Source organism: Larimichthys crocea, chromosome III (assembly GCF_000972845.2).
Source record: "Larimichthys crocea isolate SSNF chromosome III, L_crocea_2.0, whole genome shotgun sequence".
Taxonomy (NCBI): Eukaryota; Metazoa; Chordata; class Actinopteri; family Sciaenidae; genus Larimichthys; species Larimichthys crocea.
Genome location: NC_040013.1, coordinates 5,474,340 through 5,494,797, shown reverse-complemented (window position 1 = coordinate 5,494,797; position 20,458 = coordinate 5,474,340). Strand labels below are relative to the sequence as shown.

Sequence of the window (20,458 nt, the reverse complement as noted above, 5' to 3'; positions counted from 1 at the left end):
CAGAATGCAATCTGCTCCAGAGGATGTATTGGGTGTGCGAAGTGTAAAGACAAGAAACTCTATCACTGGATGCAGACAGTTGGGCTGACAGCCTGCCTCATTACAATTACACACAAGCATGCCTTTGCTTCTTGCTGCTTGATGCTGAGAGGAGTTTACTTCCCAGTCTTCTGCTGACATTTTCCCAAAATTAACCTTCACTAATGTGCAAACTGATCTTGTTTCATACCGTTACAGTAGGATCGCTTGCTTAATACAGCTGAGCAGGGACAAAAATAAAGCAGACAACTGCACAGCATGTGGGAGAAAAACATGGCAGGTGAGAGAAGCGACGAAGGGGACTTGAAATAAAACAAAAGATGACATACCGAAAGTGTTGTCTGGCTCTGGCCCTCTCACCGTTTTCACATCTTAAGAAACTGTTGTGTTGCAGACGAGATAATTAGGCTCGCTGTGGTCTTGGTAGTCTTAGTCGTACTTTGAGAAGTGAGAACTAAGCCCAATCACTGTAACCCTCCACACTAATATTAGTCCTTCAAATATGCACACACACCAACAGACAGACACACACAGCACGCTAGTATACTGTATAATGAACATGCAAATAACAGAGACTACAACAGTGAAGCTAGTCATTACTTATTCTTACAGGGATGAAATTATAGTTTATAGTAGGGATGTGTAAGGACTGAGAATCAAGCTTTTGCCACACCATGTTGGTTTTATAGGCATATTATTATAAAACTATTTACATTCAGTCTGCAAGAACTATTTGATGTGGAACTTTTCATGTGGCTAAATAACAATTTCAGGTAATATGGAGATAAGAAAAATATCGACGATGAAAAGCTGTTTGGAGAGAGAAAGTGTACAGCATAGATCATAGGAGGAACCAGTGAGAAATAACAGCCAGCAGGTAAAAACAGATGAGCTGAAGATTACCCAGAGGAAGGGAGACAGTCAGCAGCTTGTGATAAAGTACTAATGATAAAAACACCCACAACATACAGTACCTTTGAGTTACACTCGAGTGTTTTACAGTGTCTACCATCTGTTAATGAAATCTGGTTCAATTTTAAAAGAAAAAAAAACATCCTTCAGTCCCTCACCTTCAGTCTGATAAATATGCAATATCCACCACTGACTCTGCGGTCATCTGCTGCATTATCACTTCTAATTAGCGTTAGGAATCTGTGGTTGATCACATGTGGAAACATTAACAACACAATGGCAGCAGAGGCCATAATGTAGATACAAAATATTTGCAGCTGAGGCAAATGCTAATTTCCATCTTTCTGACAATAGCTGCAGACTGATGCATCCAACTATTAGAAACAATTTTCTAATGGTAACACTTTAATATTCAGCACTGAAGTAAAACCAATGCATTTACATAATTATCTTTCAATACATGCAAACCAAGCAGCAGAGCAGCAGGAATAGTTCTGGTAAAATCAGCACAGCGAACCTTAAGAGCCATTCAACTGTGATTGATTACAAAAGGTCAAGCAAACACAATTACTTTCCCAAAGTTGAACAAATATATGTAGATATGATTAAAATGCAAATGCAACTAGACAGGGAGGTCAGGTTTAACACAAATAAATCTTAACCAGTCTCTAGTATCAAAACACTGAGTGTTGATCTGCATATCATTATGGAACTCATTAAACATCATGTCAGTAAATACCTAGAACTCTTCAGCTGTACAGTATAGACTCTGACAAGTGGATTACAAGAAAACAATCTTGCTCTTGGTGGCAAAAGTAATCCAAGTCGATTCTGGGTGAATACCCTGACTCATGACTAAATTGATGCAGTGTTTCACAGGACACCACATGCAGCGTTTTTAGTACTTAACTTCGATAAAGAATCAGAGTGCTGCTTCTTCCACCTCTGGCAAGTTCACACTTTGCAAGAGCGAGCTCAAAGTTCAGTTCACGCAGATTAAACTGAACTAGTTCACATTAATTTACTCCATTTCTTTTAAATGAGCTGCTTTATAAAATGCTGGAGGGGGAGGGGGGGACTTTGAGGCTCTTCTGAGGCTCGTGGTCTTGGACGCTTTGTTAATGATTTTGTGTGATCATCGTTCAACTAATGAATTGACTTTCCACCGCTTTGTTTTCCCCTCTCATCAGCTCTGCTGGAAAATCTAAATTTCTACTTGGTATCGGTTCCTTGCTTGGCTCCGGAGTTTTAGAGAAAAATATTAATATAATTGGTCGTTCATTGCCATTACAGCCTTTTCACACCGCTGTGTGGGTCGTTCATTGCCATTACAGCCTTTTCACACCGCTGTGTGAGACATAAAATGTTCAGGATTATGCATCCTCTCCATCTTTTGTCTCTCTCTCTCTCACACACACACACACACACACACACACACACACGGTAGGCCATGGCAGGTCTTGGACTATAGATAGGCTTCACCTTCACCCACTGGGAATTGGGGGTAGAAACAGAGGGCAGTGTGTTTTCATCCCAGGTCACCTTCAAAGCTGTAAAACGTCCCATTGGTAGCTTATCAAATATGACAGCTAAGACAGTTGTGGCCTTAGGACACAGCAGGCTCTTGCCTTTATAGGATAAAGTGTGATCCAAAGCAAGGTTATTTGACAGGTAGAATTTGCTGGGCTAGAAAAATAAAGGTGGCAAGGAAAATGTGTTACTCAAACACGGCTTCTGTAGCTACATAAAAGGCCTTGGCTATGACTGCCCATTCTTATTCACAGCTTTCAATGTCTCTCTTACAATGCAACATCGTCTTAATCTGTACAACCTTGTTGAAACTGTAAACACATCTATCCAACTTCATTCATCCATCCATCCATATCCTGAGCTTATTTTTGTTATCCTGTAATTAGAATTAATGTGACAGTATTGGCTGTCTCTCCTGGCGACAAACACTTTGACACTGTGCAGGCTGAACGGAGACGGATTAAAATGCCAGCAAGTTGTACTGAAAAAAGCTCCCACATGTCTCCTGTTTGTTCAGCACCAGCTATGCTGTGATGGCTTAACTAGATAACAAGCAACCCCTGACAAACAGAGAAGAGACAGGTTCCTATGTGATTAATGGGTATGCTGAATTGTGCCTATAGATGCATATACAACCAATACACGCAATATTTTTCACGTGGAAGCAAGTGAATCTGCAAAGTGAGAGCAATCTGTCAACTGTCATTCACGTTCAGTATTAATACCATCAAAAGCATCTCTCATATCGATAGTTGTGGGGAAATTGTGGGGATGATGAGCCGAGCTGACCATTTTTTGGGAAGTATTCCTTCTTCGTCGCTTTGGGCTGCATGATCTGCCAGAAGGCATAACAGAAAATGACAGAGACCTCCTGAAAATGGTTTGCAATCAGCAAAAAGATTTAGGAGATGGAAAGAGCAACTTTTCCTACTGAGATAGATTAAGATCTGGCTCATGGAGAAGAAGAAACATGATTCATCCTCTCAGTTTGAAATGCGATTTACCTTCCTTCCTTCTTTCCCTTGTGCTGTATGCTCTACCAAACACGGTAAGTTAAATACAAATTATGTCATGTATAAAAAAAGCCCTGTCCATCATCCATAACAGCCTGGCAGTAGACCTCTTGCAATACTCTTAGTTTAGACTTACAGTCATACAGTTGCTGTCTAAATAAAATTGAAATGAAAGTGAGCGTTACAAAAAGAAACGCAGAATACTATCATCATACAGTAGGTTAACAAATAAGACATTTTTAGCATAATATATCGTCTTACAGTATGTCATGCACTTTGTCCCTGGCCCATATTGAATGTTCAGCCTCTGCCCTAAGCACTGAACCCTAACAGACTTAAACTGACAGCACCTGCACGCTCAGCACAAATGCATGAGTGCAAGAGGGTGCAAAATGCTTTACGAGGAATGAAAGCGCTCTCCACATCTAGAGCAGAGGCTTTTCTGAGGTCAGTGAAGAGAGGCTTATATTTCATATGTAGTTTTAATTAGATGGAGTGCTTTAAGTTTAAATCAATTCATAAGCATGTGACATGCAAACTATGTAGTGGTGTTTAATCAAACCAGATGAAATCGTTTTTGGAAAGTGTTTCAATCCATCATAGGGTAATAGAAAGCTTACAGGTGAACTAGCATGTACTGTACATGTAAACTGAGCTATCTTTTCTGGTTATAGAAAGTGATCATAAAAAAAGCCTGAGTGTAGACTTTGTTGCTTTTTCATGCTAACAGCCTCCAATAAAAAAAATCTCACACGCCATGCCTCCAAAGTCACTGGTCTCCCCACTCCCAACCGCTCAGACCTGAACAGTAAAGCCATTACATACAGAGCACACAGTGTAGCACATGACCCCAGCCAGCTCATCATCTCGTCCTTCAAACTGCTCCCATCCGGGCAGATACAGGTCCCCGGCCTGTAAACAAGCACACTATGGCAGGAGTTTTGTCTCTTCTGCCAGAGCATTTCTTAACATAACACCTGGTAACTGCCATGTGCTGAAAGCTATATGGATGGGATACTGGTGAAAATTTAAAAATGCACTGTTGAATGTTTATATAGACTGTTTGAAAACAAATTACATATCTGCCTGAAAATGTATATCTAAACAACTAAAATTCAGTTTTAATTTTTAAAACCAAAGGGGAATTGGGTGCAGCTTTAGTTGATCCCTTACACAAAAAGGTTCATTTCATGACTTGGAAAGACAATGTGTTAATGTGGAACTGGATACTCCCTGTCCCCCTCCGTTTGTGTGCAGCTAGTCAACCTTGTCCCTGGATGTATACATCATTTGTATGCATGTATCAGAGCGGCAGCGTCAGATGAGACATCTTGTGGAGCTGCAGTCAAGTCTCTCTTAAAGTCTGATTGCAAATCTATTAGTGACTCATTACACATTGACAGTCGGAAGTTGTGACCAGAACAAAGACAAGGTTGTTACTAATATCAAGGTTGCTTTTTATTGTTTTACACAGACTGCCACAGGAATAATTTCACTGTTTTATGGTGAATGTTTCCGTGGTTTATAGAGCCACACTGGCATATGAAATATTGTAATGAAGTGATTAGCATGCCTGTCTGCACGCTGAGGCACCACTTTCAGCTCGGTTATATTTAGTTTCACTTCCAGGTTCACTGAGTACGGATATGTGAGCAGTCTCAAAAATATCTCAGACAAAACTGCAAACTATTTCTATCATCCATAATAAATATTTTAGATTTTAGCGGGTCGATAATTGCTTCTCCCAGCAAACTACTTTTATTTCTCAAAACCAAGCTGTTCTTAAGTCCACATAGAAGAAACCTAGGCTAAATGGTTCATGGAAAATCCCACAAATGCTATGTCTGCCTTATGCAATTTATCTTCCACCTGCTGCACAGTGGGAGCAATAATAAATGTCCTGTCAGTACTACGTTCAGATTTGGCGTTAACTGCTGTATATATGAATATTTAGAAGAGCTTCGTGTGACAAAACGTGTTACAACACTGATTGTTATTAAGACATTATTGCTCAACTCAGTCCACTATATTTTATGTTATTTGACTGTCTCTCCCTGTCTCTATAATGAGCTGTCTCTATGAGCTTAGGACAGGACAGGCGAGCTTCTGCACCTCACTGCTCATTATCCCGACGGACAGGCAAGTCAGGTAAAATGCATGGGAGAGAGGAGGGGAGCTTATTCAGATCCGTCGTTGTGGTGACTGGTGCAGCTACTAATGAGACCTTGGCATCCATCTCTATCCAAACTACTGCCTGTGAGAGTTTATAGGAAAATCTCTAGCCGTGACTCTACACTGTGCACGACGTAAACTGTTGCTTAAACAGACAGCTTCACCGGTGGGCAGAAGGCTTTCCAGTGGTGGTCCACACTGGTTAAATATGAGATAATATATGTTATACTGTTGCAGAGTGGAAAGGGGAGTAGATAAGCGTAGATAAACTGCTCGTAAAAGAAACAGGTGAAGTGAATTAAACAGCTCGATATAAAAAAAACCTTTTTAACCATCATTAAGTACCACTCAGCCTTCTTTTGGGTCTCTGAAGTTGGTCCTTTAAAGTTACTAAAATATTTATCACAAACTGCTGAAATGTTTGTGAGTGCATACGATAAAAAACAGTCCTGTATAGGCTTTACTTCAACTAAAAGCCTTGATCACGCTGCCGACGACACTGGGTAGAGAAGCGAAAGACTTACACGCTCTATGATTCAGTCACATTAAACAAAAGTACCAGAGGATAACACTATTATCAACTGTCTTCGCACCAAATTCGATGTTCTGGCTTAAGCCAAAGTTCCTTTCATGCCTAGATACGATACACACAGAAAATGTGCTGCATCATTCCTAGTAATTCCATCTCGCTTCACACATGGAAAATGGTGTGAACTGTGAAGACAAGATGTGTGGGTTAATACAACCGTGCTTACGTGGGGAGAGAGATAAGAAAGCGAAATGTGAGAAAAAAAAGGATGGAGGTGCACAGAGGGGGGGAAATAGTGCCAAGAGAAATACTGCACTGACAAAGAGAGGATATAAATGTGTACATAAATGGGGGAGAAAGCCAAAAAAGATAGCAGATGAATAGACAATATGTTAACAATGAAGCCTCACACATCCTGCATCCTGGGTGCCAGTGACATAACAACTGAGACCAGGATAGGTTAGCTTTCACTTGATGGGCTAGATTAAAGGGCTTGTTCACCTCGACTGTCCCCTCTATAAACCTTAATGCTTTTGATGGAACAGGAAGAACAAACAGAGCTCCTACCTGTCCTATCTCGGATGGCCAGGTTGTTCCCTTTCTTTAAGATGATATCCAGCTGGTACATGGCTGGACTAGGAGGTCCAGGCGTGGGCTCTGCATTACTGGGCCCCACTATGTTGATGCCCTGTAGAGAGAAGAAGTCAAATAAGTTATGCATGTATACAGTACAGTTCAATGACTCCAGCATTTTATTGTTATGAGGACAAGGCATGCGCATTACCAAATATTACCAACATTGATTTTTTGGGGGGATTGTTTGTGTCCAAATTGTAAGAGGAGAATTTTGCCGCAGCATCACTAAGCTCTAGATAAATCAGAGTCGGGGTAAAACAAGATGTATATTTGTATATTACATAACATATGTTACATGTGCAATCTGATAAATCATCAGAGCAAGCATGCAACCTCTAAGTGCCAGGTTCTTGAAAGGGGTCATCTCAGTGGCTTTTTCATGTCACGACGCAGCCCTGAGGTCAGCGCAGTGCTGTGCTTCAATTTGACAGGGAGCCTCCACCGGCTCTAATCGTGGCTCCCCTTGGTGCTAGAGGCCCATTAGCAAGCCACGAGATGAACCAGACTATGCTCCGAGATCCACTACAGCTTATTTCCTCTCTATCTCTTGCTCATCTTACTCCCCCCACCCTCATTTCTCTCTCCTCCCGATTAGACAACCCGTGCGTGGGCATTCCTGTCAAGTTTCCCCGGCTAGCGTACTCTAAGATGAGGCTAAGAATAACTAGAAAAGAGCAGGGAAATGCTGGTGGACCACTGGGAGGCTACTAACAGACTGCCAAGGCTAGCACAAGAGCAACTCCCACTAGAGAGGAGCAGAAGAGCAGAGAGATCTCCGAACAGCTAAAAACTGGGTTGCAAATGGAAAAAAAAAAAAGGGAAAGGAAGACCCATGAGGACACTCCCTATTATTACCCTGTCATGTCAGATACACACTTCTTAATGAGGCTGTCGTAATATTTCCTGTAATTCCTAATAACATAGTTTCCCTAAAGAATAATATATGACTGCCCTAAAACATAAACTGACCCCCTGTAATTCTGCCTGCGATGATGAACAGTTTTGATATTGCATGCTACCAGACTATGCACAACAAATACATTCAACACCCTATTCTTGGAAGTGTCATGTTGGTGATTATGATGGTGCCGCATTGTTCTTCCATTCTGTGGAGACAGCCCAGCACTGAGGCTACAGGTTAATAATGGTGAGTATAATTACAATGTGGTCCTTTTAGTCCCACTGTTATTATCTTGTGCCGACCGCAGAAATGACTAATATATTAGCCTATAATGGATATTCTGTTTAAGTATCATTTTCTATCTATGAAGAAATTGAGAATGTTAAATATGCCACTTGAGAAACAAATTATTACAAAACAAAAGCTGGCATTTGTAGCAGGGATTGTAGAAGACAATCAGAGGACAAGTACTGTTACATTACACTTCACGATGGCTTCCCACTGACACAGAGTGTTATTACCACTGTCAAAACTTTGGAGCAATAATTACTTAATAATTCACATATCAGAAGATATAATTATAGATATCAAAAAGGGTAGTACAGGCTACACACAGCAACATTTAAAACCACAGTGGCTGGCTGATACATGTGGTGCTCCCTGTGGAAAAGTCAATCCAAAACAATTTCAGCTTCGCAGCACCTGCCGTCAGGAGAGAGAAATAGAGTTGATCTTTTGGGGAAAAGGAAAAACTGACATAAATCGAAAAACCTCAAATGTAATCTGTTGGAAAACAGGTGCACCAGCTCCCAAAAAAAAAAAAAGCAATCTAATGTGAACATTCAGGGACAGAGTTAAAGCTGTATTAGGAAACCTGGGGTTAACAAAGTGTGCAAGTCACTGTAATTCAACTGTAGTGTGACGTCTGTGTGTGTGTGTGGTTAAGTTTATTGTCTATGAACATGACAAACAGTGACAGAGATACAGAGTCAGCTCGCATCATAACACACAGCGATTAAGAAAACAATCCCTAGCTGTGCCCACCGAAAATGCCAATGCTTTTTTTTTCTACTTTGATGCACTCGTATAAACTCTTCAGAACTTTGTATTTTTCAGAGTGTAGGTATTTACTGCCTGTACACCGTGCATTACCACTGAGACAAAGACACACAAGTTAACACGCACAGATGTACACAAGCATAACAGGATTTGAAAAGGATTTGCAGATGAGCAAAAGTACACGTGATGGAAACAATTAAATCTTTGCTAAAAAAAACAAGCAGCCACATAAAACACAAAAACAGACAGTTTGTAGCTTCAGACAGAACAAAACAGGTTGCATTTCTAAACTCATGACCAGTGATTGCCTCCCCGGAGGGCGATGCCCTTGACTGAGCTTACTTTTTGAATCCCATTGTTTGCCAAAGATTAGGGTCATTTCTAAAAATGGGTATGACTGCCACTGCTTTACAAATAAAGAGAGTAAAGCAACATTAGTGTAGAGTCATACAAAGAAAGCAGATCTCATTATTTGTCTTCCATGTGTCAAGTCGCCATCATTAACAACATAATGTGAATGTGAGGTATGTATCTAATACACTTTATGTTTCAAGCCTATTTTGTATAACTATGATCACTGCGTACTGGGCTCTGAGAGCTGCCAAAACATGTTTGACCTACACTGCATCATGTGCCTGAACACATCGTGTGTATACACAGACATAGAGCTAGCATAGTAAAGGGATGTTATGTTTTTTTGATGGGAGCCCATAAAAAAAAAATCTTATCCTCTGTCACAATTCTCAGCCACAAAAGTTATAAGTAAAAAATAACAATAATAACACTAACGTAGACTTAAAGATAGACACACACACACACCCTCTGGGTCTTGAACAAGTCATTTTGTTCAATGACCATTACCCTGGTCCATCCTTTGGGACAGACTCTGCAGAAATGATTTGTCTCATATCCCCTGAGTCTAGTAGACCACAGCCCTAGGCCTCAGTGTAGAGAGCTATGCACTTCAAAAGACACAAACTACACACACATTCATTCATAGTGACAGACATAAGAAAAGAAGAGGAGGGGAAGGAAAGGAAAGACAGCCAAGGACCATCCTACTCGACCTGCTCTGTGTTTCTTGAAGCTGACAGAGATCTAAACAATAGTTACCATAACCCAATTCTCTGTCTCTCTCTGCTCCCAGAGGGCAGTAAACAATGTGGCAGAGGGAGACCTTACAGCTCATCAGACAGGCTGTATATCTGGGTTTACTTGGCGTAAACTTTATTGCAATTTGTTGCAATGCTCTCTGTGGCGCATGATATACACAAGAAGATTATAAGACTTTCTGAGCATGACAGCCAATTTTTCCACCAACAATTCTCACTTGAGATATGCACTGAAGATAATTTCATCCTACGCTCAAAGTAATAAAGTCCTGTTTGATGAATACATCCAGCAGTACAAACGTAAACACAAGAAAGAAAAGATCCATTACAGCAGTGTGTGGCACCAATCCAGGGAGTTTCAACTATCAGAGAGAGCACTTTGCATTTACATTAAATAATCCCGGGAGAACGACACTGGAAAGTGCTCGGGATATTTGGATGGAAGCCTTCAGCATTTTGCAGAAAACCCTTCTGACCGATTCCCAACTGAATCCATTCAAATATCAATCAATACCAATTTCCTTTTCCATTAAGTAAAGACATCTCTGGTGGGGTACACAAGGTTCAACATTCCATTGGAAATATCGACGGCAACATAGCATCCTTTCATCATCTCCAGGGGACTGTTGGCATGTGCTTTCATACGCAAGTACAAAAGTGTGTGTGTGTGTGTGTGTGTGTGTGTGTATTTTTGTTGTCTTTTCTGTGGGCAAATGTGTAGGGGGGGGATCAACAATAAATCAGAGAGAGGAGAGTTGATCCTTCATCAATAATTAAGACCGATGATGTATCATACATCTGAAAAGATGATGGTCAATAGGATATTCCACCCGTTCAGACTCCATGCATATTATCTTCTGCTTACAGTCCAAGACAAGTGGCCCAAGAGGTTTAAGAGTAGATTATCTGAATTCACTTCACAAGCATCAGTTCAGCTCCGAGACATGTTATGAAGCCTTAAAAACCACTTAGCCGCACTCCTATCGACTTTCTAGAATCTTAATTAAAGTTACACTGAACAACAAAGCTCACAAAAGATCCACACACATATAAGTCTGATCAGAGTAAGTTTAAAAGGAAATTCAATAGAACAGAAAACTACCAGCAGGTTTGGTGTTGAGCTAATGGATTTTTTAACCCTGATATTTCACTGACACATCACAGAATCTCCAGCTTTTTGGGCCAAAGTCTCCAACTTAGAAAAAGGAAACACAAGTAGCAAGCTCAATGAGGCAATGTGGCAAATGTCAAAGCGGACTAAGGCGGTCATCTGGCATCTCATAATGTTCCATTTCTTTTCAGCTCAGAGTGTGGACAGGCACTAGTGGCTCGTCACCAAAGATGCATTCACAACCCACACATGACCCATAACTTTCCATTCTCTGATGAAGGTACTTCTCAGACTCCGAGTGAAAAATAGCCATGTCTATATTAGACACTCGGGGTAGGGAGAAAAAGGTGAGAAACTTCTGGGAGTAATCTGATAAGATGACTCAGGAAATCACAAAATAAACTATAAATATCCAAACTTGCAGTCTAAAAAACACAAAGCACAAATGCCTTCTAGTTATCTTCTGTGAATAATTTTGCCTCGCCACACTGTGTGTTGTGCTTGTTGTTTTGTTAATAGTCCTTCAGACTAACTTAACCCTCAGAGTTCTTAGAGATAGACATTATTTTGAAAGTTGTCCGAGTTGTATGACTAGGCTGTGCCAAAAACTACTGGGAGTTTCATATTCAAAAGGCAAACTGGTACCAGACCTGCTTAGAAAACTTCCCTTTTGAGATATCAAGCAAAGTCATATATTTCCTATCCTGGATTATATGTCATGACAATCTTGTCTTTATAGAGGAGGAAGCCTGTATTTAGCCCTGGGCACTCTGTGGATCCAGACTCTCGTCTCTCACAGCGATGGCAGGTAATTTCCACCTCCCTTCCTGCATAACAATAACCCGTTCCTGCTTTGCTCATTAACAAGGACGTTATGACAGTTCTCCGTCTGTTAGTAGAGATGCCACTTCCTGAAAGTCAACATAAAGCATCTATTTGTCCTCCTTTTTAATGGAATGAAATCCTCTCTGACCGGTCATGTTTCTGTCTGAGGATCTTGTCGTTTTTATAGCTCTGTTTATTTACTGTTATCTACTGCCTGGCTGTAGAGAGAAAAACTTCAGAGGAATAACTTAATGTCCAGAAATGTTGAGTGATGGTTAATTTACTTTTGAATGCCATATCAAGTAATTATCCCATAATTGCAATTTGCCCCCAAGTATATTTTTGAAGAAAAAAATTTACATTAATGGACTGATTTGTGAGTCTTTGCATGGGTAATGGATGAAGGCTTATTTGCATAAAACTTGACTAATTCACTTCCATGTTTGCCAATTGAAATTCGACTGGCTCCTGTGAGAGCTTTAGTGTAGAACTAATGTGATCAAAATCACAGACTACCATGAGCAAACATTTCCACAAAGCCATAACCTGAGCAGTTTAGTAAACATCTGCAATCTGATTCAACTGTGCTAGCTGAAAAAAAAAGTGCAACTGTAAATAAATAAAAAATCTAAACTACAAACCTGAGGCACTTTAAGTAAATAATGAGATCTGTCTAATCTAAGCAATAAAAACAATTTAAGTGATTCCACAAAGCACTAAAATAATTATTCACACTGGAAAAAGGTAAACACATTAAACAAAGATGACTTCAGATGAACAAAACAAAATAGAAACAGGCTGACCTGCCTTATTTGTTTGAAGGTTTTACACTGTGTTTAGGCACAGAGTGTGAACGTGTGAAAATATCTATATTTGATGTAAACAGCGCTGTTGCAAAGAGTCTTGCTATAATATTAGATAGTGACACAACATGTAAAAAATAAAATTATACTTATCAGCTAATAATCTTACAGCAGTGGTGAGCAGCCTTACGCTATTACTCAAGGATAAAATACTTGATGTGGCTGCTGATAGATGCACTTGAACTGTTATGTCATGCAGCTTTGTCGCTTGGGGTCAAGTGTTTAAAAGTCAAATCTGTGTGCAAGACTGTGTGTAATTAATATCTAATGTAACATCCTGAATGTGTGATTTCATTAAGGCAACTGAGGCTACCAACAGGAGAAGCCACGGGTAAAAAGTATTAATAATAAAAAAACTCTTAGTTAGGTAAGAAAAACTGGCATGCACTACTAAAGTCTGCACCTTGTGTCTACTCTTTGACTGTTTGTTTGCTTGAGGGCAAAGATCTAGGTGTTGTGTGGGCAAAAACATAAGATGCCGACTGAGAGTTGCTATGACAACCACACACAAAAAAAACCTTAAAACTATAAAAACTAACTTTAAATTATGTCGGAGCATGTGTTGGAATAAATCCCCTTGTTTTTCATGATGAGCACAAAAATAGAGTGTAAAGTGAGCGGAAAAGGTGAGCTCCCACAGTCAGACGTGATATTTCACAGGCTAATACAGTGATCCCATTATTTCTCTTTGTGGAGTCGTTTTCAGCCACGGAGCCTCTTAACAAGCTTTTCCTGCACAGGATATGCAGTCATCCATCAAACGGATATTTCAGGCAAGATAAAAGCACGCAAGCGACACACAGACACATACACACATTCACACAAAAACACACAAACATAGCTACACGGGGAACCATTAGTTTTAAATATAACAAAAAATAAAAACACTTCTAATTTGTAATGAACACCAGATTCAGTCCACTCCCTGTGGTGCTTTACTATTTCAACATAAATGTTTGAACACGCATACAGTACATAGACACAAAGGACAGGAAGGATCTTGAGGTCTGTCAGTGAATCCTACTGAATTGCTGGAAATGTATCTTTCATGTTCTCGATCTAATTATAGGACATATGGGGGAGGCGAATAGTGGAGAGATTCAGGCTGAGGTTGTTTCCAGCTGTATGTTACAGTACACTACAATATGTTTCTCCCTCAAGACCCTCCTGAAATTTCTACTGAGGTGATGTAACAATGTGTCCCAGCATGAACTATAAGCAGCTCCCTTGGTTAAAGTGATGTTGTCGCACATGGAAAGTCTTAAAATTGTACAGTGTGGAAGATTTAGGATGCTCTATTTACAGAATATATGTTTATTTTCATTAGTGTATAATGAAAATATGAATTATATTATATTTTTATCGTTAATGAATGTTAACTTAGAGTGAGCCTTTCATCTACATTTGCCTCGTGCCCACGGAGTCGTCCTATGCCGTACACATTAGTCCTTTAAGAAAGTAAAAGCTGGATAAATGATTCTAGAAAATGTAAGCATTGCATTACAAAATATTACTCAAGTCACAAATTACCTCTGGACATCAATGAGCCTGAAAATGTGAAAAATAAAATCTATTAGTCATCTAACAATCAGAAATCTGGCTGACTGCAATAAATAAAATTAAAGTACACACACAAATGTTGCACTTAAAACCCACACACTGCCATATTTTCATTCAGCCAGGCTTAGTCACAGACAGTGAAAGAGTTTGTCAGCAACTCAATACAGTCCTCAACTTCGTCAATGATAAGTGAATCAGTCTTCCCTCTCCTGCTCTCTTTTAGAGCCCATTTCTCTCCCTCCCCGTGAGACTGTGACAGTATCACAAAATCACATTTCTGCTGCCGTTTCTGGGACCTAAATATCATATTAATTCAAATATTAGAACTATATCATTGTTTCGTGCAAACTGATGAAAAAGATAAATACATATTTATGTGTCTCATCACATGGCAGCAGTCACAACGGCTTGAAAAATGTCCTCCATTAACTTTCGCAGCCAAATAAGCTACTCCATTAAATACCACTGTCTCTGGGCCATTACTGAGCTTCTCCCCTCCTCAGTATGTGCAGCCGCCGGGTAATGTATAATGTGACAGAACACAGAGCCAGTGCTGGGCTCAAGCAGGTAGACAGCCAACAGCCACTTGGCTAAATAATGAGTTCTCGTCGGTGTGTTCTTTTCTTAATAACAGTCTAGCAATGCACTGCGGAGAGTGCAAGCCTCTCTACTTCTCTTGGAGCGTCATAGATGAAGCTGGTCTCAGACTCAGATAATGAGCCTCTTGATGCAGCAGAACAAATGCCCTGTCGATAACACTTGAACGCTCACTGATGTGTTTGAATAAGTGACAGGTAAAACCAAGATAAATACGATAAGTTACTGAGGAAATATCTTAGTATCTATATATTCTATATAACTACTTTAAAATGCCGAATATTTAACCTGACAATGGGGAAAAAATAAGTAATTCATATGCATGCAGTGCAGACATCCTTGTTTACTATTATACTTACACTCTCCTCTGAATGTCACTGCTTTCCCTGAGAGACAGATGTCAAAATGTAATCTCCTATCCCATTATCCTGATGCTATGGGACACTTTAACAGCCCAGGAGGTGATGTATCACATTAGATCAATCGTTCATGATCACAAACCCAGTGAGGGAGAGTCAGAGGCACCGAGATAGGAATCAGCAAAGTCATCAAAAAGTACAATGGCACTGTGTGATTATTCTCTCATGGTCATCCTCATGCATCCACCCATGCCCGCAATCAATAGCTCTTTATGCATCAGTGATATAAAAGAAGTACTTCCTTAGAGATGAATGAACACCCAAAGAAGCATTTAATTAAATAATGGCTCTTATGTATATTAAACTAACAAACATTAATCTGTTTTTTTTTTAAAACAAGCAGCAGGCACTACTCTAGCAGACGTGAGTCCCATTGTATTGAGCACAATGAATAATGAGAAAAGCAGAAAAACTGCTGCTGTACATTGCTTTGAGTGACTAAACAGTAAGTACGGAGGTGGAAATGCATTTTTTAGGAAGTCTTTTTGAAAAAGATAGACAGTGCAGAAGGTTAAATCACATTTTTCCTGGTGACCATGATCACCAAAAGAATTCTTTACCTGTCTGCTCTTATTAAAAGGTATCCTGCAGTGACACATCTTGATGTTATAAGAGTCTCTTATAAGGCTGTGGTGCCCATAATTACTTATGTAAAAGGGCTTCAGTGCGTACAATATGTGCAGACTGTGCATGCACATGCATGAATATTTGGGGACAAAGACAGGGAGACAGATGAGAGAGGTCTCTGAGCTGACCTGTGTTCCCTATAGGTCTCCTGTGCAGAGCATCAGGAATGTTGCATACATTCCTGTCTAAGCAGATTAGTATATCCCCGGAGCTTTCCAAGCCCTGAGGACAATGTTGTGCTTACTGCTGGTGGAGAAAACAAGACACAATGCTGGAACGGTATTTACATATGTTCACACATACAGTATATAACCAAACCCTCAACTGTGAATATAAAAAGATGTAGTTTTGGATCATGCATAATCCCTAATGTAAGAGTGATAATCAATCTTTATTGTGTTACATTTGTAGAGCTTAAACAAGAAAAGGAGAGAGGAAAACCAACCAATGTCCATGTGTTGTACTTGACAACTTGTCAGGTTTCATTACAATTATCCACCCAGTGAATATAGTTTTGAATGTGCTGACAGAATGTAATGCTGTGTGTAAATACCATTACATAATGTCTTTTCTTTACTGCACAGCGATGCTATGGTAAACATAGTGATTATACTTGAAGCCTGGTTCATGTCCAACAAACATGTTAAGTAGAGCAGAAAGTCGGAGAGTGGTGGTGGAATAAAGAGTCTAGGAGAGAAATACAGATAAACACTAGGACGTCTCTCTTTTGTGCAGTCCTTTTCTCCGGACCACAATAAGTCACCGGACTCACGACAAAGGAGCAGCACCCCATAATGATTATACGCTCAGCCGAGACATCATCATCCTACTCATCATGGTCACTCTTAATGTCACCCCAGCTGCCCTCAGTGTGTGACTCTAATCTAGTTCTGACCTCCATTCCCATTATAGTAACCCAGTTTCCAGCCACTGTGCCAGATGTGTCGAGACCCTCCCTCATAGTTGCAGAAGATGTCGGGGCTGAGCGGTGCGGTTTGGCCCACTTTGGTTTATGGTGAAATTGGTGGCTGCAGATAAACACTGCATCATATTAGGAGAGGAGACCAGAAGAGGGGAGAGCTGCGTTCATGGTAAATCCCATGATGAGCAAGATTAAGTTGTAGTCTGAGTGCGAGTTAGTCTGCGTGTGTTATCCATGATAAGCTCTTGTTTCCTTCTGCTCGAGCAGCTTGCAAACCAGCAGATAATATTCCATTTTTGTTCGTGGGGTGTTTCATCACTATGAGGTCTACTCAGCTACTGGTATAATGCAACTTAATGAGACATTACTTAAATCAAAGATTGCTTTATGTTTTCAATGTCCTCAATGATTACTTTTCTTGCATCCTGGTGCATCTTGCTGGGGATTTGTGCATCGGTAGTTCACTCTTCGGATTGTAATTACAAGTTAGTTTGATTCAGTTAAACACATCGAGCTGAAGAGAAGGCTGGGGACAGTAACAGCATGACAGCATTTGAGGTTTGGTTACTGTCCAGAGTTTTAGATTACATGGACGTTGTTTTCCTGTGTAGTATGTAGCTGGAGAGTCTTTTATCTACAAAAATATTCACTTTGGCCTTAAAGCATTTTGACGTTGACTTGTAATCAGTTGAATAAGTCACATAACACTAAGTATTTCACTTATCTTGGCGAAACTGTACTGTCTGAAAGTAAAGTGAGTCCTGATCACAAATATGATATCCAGCAGCCCTAATCAATAGAATTGCACCGATCGATTGGCCGGAGACCGGAATCATACAGTTTTCTGCTTGATCAGCCTTGACCGGTGACCGGTGCCAGTCAGTCTGTGCCGGCCAAATTTACATACATGCCGCACAAAGGGCCATTATGCGCATAGTGGTACAGACAGTAAAAGACTATTCACAGGCACCCACTCCCAGATGTTCTGTGGTACTGAATTAAAGCATGGACCAGGTAGAGCAGCAGTAAACACCCCTGGCTGATGCAGATGGTACCATGTTGGTTTTGATAGGCTATGTCATTACTAAGTCTCTCCACATGCAGCTCACCTGTTGTTGTGCAAACAGAACCACGGTTGAAAAAAATCCAAAATGCGAGATGTGTGAATATTTATAAAAGACTACAGAACAGATACATGCAGGATGAAAGAGCAACAGAAAGCGGCGGACAGGGCGAGAGATGTGAGAGAGAGACCAGAGGTGTCAAACCTAAAGAAACACAAGGTGAGCATTACATTACAAGTTTACACTTCCCTGTCACAGCCACCACGATTAGAGCGCCTCTCGGCACAGTCAATCTTGACCAGCACTTCCACATGTCACGTTAAACAGGATGTAAAGATGACTTGCTGTAGGGAAACCTACACAAAAAGAAAAACACATTTTCTACACATCTACATAAATTGTGTCAACTGTGAATACAATGTGCTAAATGCGTTACTGCCACATCCTGATTCAATGAACTTTGTTATGCAACAAATTCTGCTGAGAGGTAACACGCGATGGGAGTTGTGAAAAATGACACGAGATGAGAAGTTTGCTTTCAGAATATATGAAACGTCAATTTGCCTGGAAGGGCAGGCTAATGCTAGAGAAACAGCGCGCTTGTCTGCTGCATCTGACAGCTACACAACGCCGCCACTCTCCATAAATAATGAAGAGGAAAGATCTTCCACTGAGAGAGAGAGAGAGAGACAGACAGAGGCAGTGGAGGTGGGAGGAGGTGAAATAAGAGCAGGGGGAGAACAAAGTGAGCCAGAAAAGGTAAAGAGCTTTCAAGAGAAAAAGAGGAAGAATGGCACTTTGAAAGAGAAATAAGTGGTGTACATTCATGACAGACAGACAGACAGTTGGAAAGATGTATGTGGAGAACAATACCGGGAGGTTATAACAGTATAAAAGCTGGTAACAGGAAAGAGCACGAGTTGTGGAGGACAGAAGAAAACACAGACTTTGTGGAACGCAGACAGACGCAGACAGACTTAATGAACTCCAAAAAAAACAGGAAACACCTCGCACACAACAAGCATACTGACACAGTGCAGAGCATTAGCAGCTTTCCCCCCATGTGTTTGTCACCAGTGAATTTGGTGCAGTGACAAACTGAGATGGGAGCGTCAAGTGTTGCTGACATCGCGGACAGACAAGCTGGTCGCCCTGCTGCCAACCCAACCTGTCAACCGACCCGTGGCGAGTCAATGCCAATCTGAGACCCCGCTGACAAACAGACAACAATGCAGCTCTGAGCAGAGCGGAGCGAATCCCCAAGAATATGTTGATCCAGGCCTCCGTTTGCTTGCTCAGCGACTTCACAGCGGAACAGAAACAACCCCAAAATATTGCTGATGTGGTGATTTCACCATCTTACTTCCACCCACCAACAACACTGTACGGATATATATATTTGGCTTTTCGGGCATCCACAGACTTTTTGGATTCCTTTCAAAAATGCCTTGGTGACATATGACAAACATCCCTGTTGATGCATTTTTAATTATAATCTAGAAATGTTGAATGAATTTCTGTGTCACAAATCAAAACTCAGTGCAGCTTCTATTTATGGAACGATGATGCCATTGCTTAATCAATATGTGCATACTAAAACTAGTAATGTGATTACATTAGTGATGCAAGTAAGCAATCATGTTATTCATACTCATAGTAACTGCTACTACTGTGAGTTTTTTGTAATATGGTCCCCATGAGTGCTACACTAACATTTTGCCTACATGTAAACAAACATTGTTGGACACTACTAGGACTAAACGGTACTTTCATGGTGATGCCTAACTATACATCAAGTTATTCTTAAGGATGATAACCAGTTAAATACCATAATTTAACAAGCTGCTAACAGGGGCACCCTTATAGCTCACCTGGTCGCGTGATATAGTATATAATAAGTCCTCATCCTAACCCTTTGATGAGCCACTGACTGAGCGTGTAACAGGAGGATATTACTCATAGGCTGACAACCACCAAGAGTAATCAGAATTTATTTGACGGGACAGACTCCAGTGTTTATAACACAAAGGTATGTATTGCTCCATGATTTGCTGTATCCACACCTGTTTATGTGCCACTTCTTGCATAACTTGAATCATTCATAAAAAAATGAACCATCCTGGACTACCGATACATACTGTACACTTCATGCTGTCTGAAACAGCAGCAGTAACAGCACGCCTAGCGTCTATCAATTTATCTGCAACTCCTCCTCACACTTACTACTGCTGCGACTGATTCATATTCCTCTAAGTGTTTTCCAAATGTGAACTCAAAGAAGTGAGAAAACAAAAAGTCTATTATCATCTCATTTTAATGCACTCCTGGGTGTTGCAGTTCCCTTGTGAACCATTTATATTCCCACTTTAATGAAAAAAAGCTTGCAGAGCCAGTAGTGGCATTTGCATTTTCTATCTTGTCATGTCTTGTCCTCCCGTACATACTAATAAGATTTTTTTCCCAATCATTATTCTTATTTCCTACTTTTTTGGGAGATTATTTTTCCCTTTTTCCTCCCAGTGTGGAGTCCCCACTGTTGACTGGGAAGGTTGTAGGCTGCTGTGCGT

At 40.4% G+C, this 20,458-nt stretch overlaps 2 protein-coding genes across 2 annotated transcripts in view; one reads left to right on the top strand and one right to left on the bottom strand.

Moving 5' to 3' along the window:
- The window catches only part of fam81b (family with sequence similarity 81 member B), a 100,601-nt gene that overhangs the window by 39,647 nt on the left and 40,496 nt on the right, over nt 1–20,458 (top strand). The gene's annotated exons all lie outside the window — the stretch shown is intronic.
- The window catches only part of mctp1a (multiple C2 domains, transmembrane 1a), a 131,139-nt gene that overhangs the window by 85,254 nt on the left and 25,427 nt on the right, over nt 1–20,458 (bottom strand). The window contains exon 2 of the mRNA XM_019275946.2: nt 6,763–6,883. Within this exon, the coding sequence (XP_019131491.2) occupies nt 6,763–6,883 (121 nt within the window). The remainder of the gene's footprint in view (nt 1–6,762; nt 6,884–20,458) is intronic.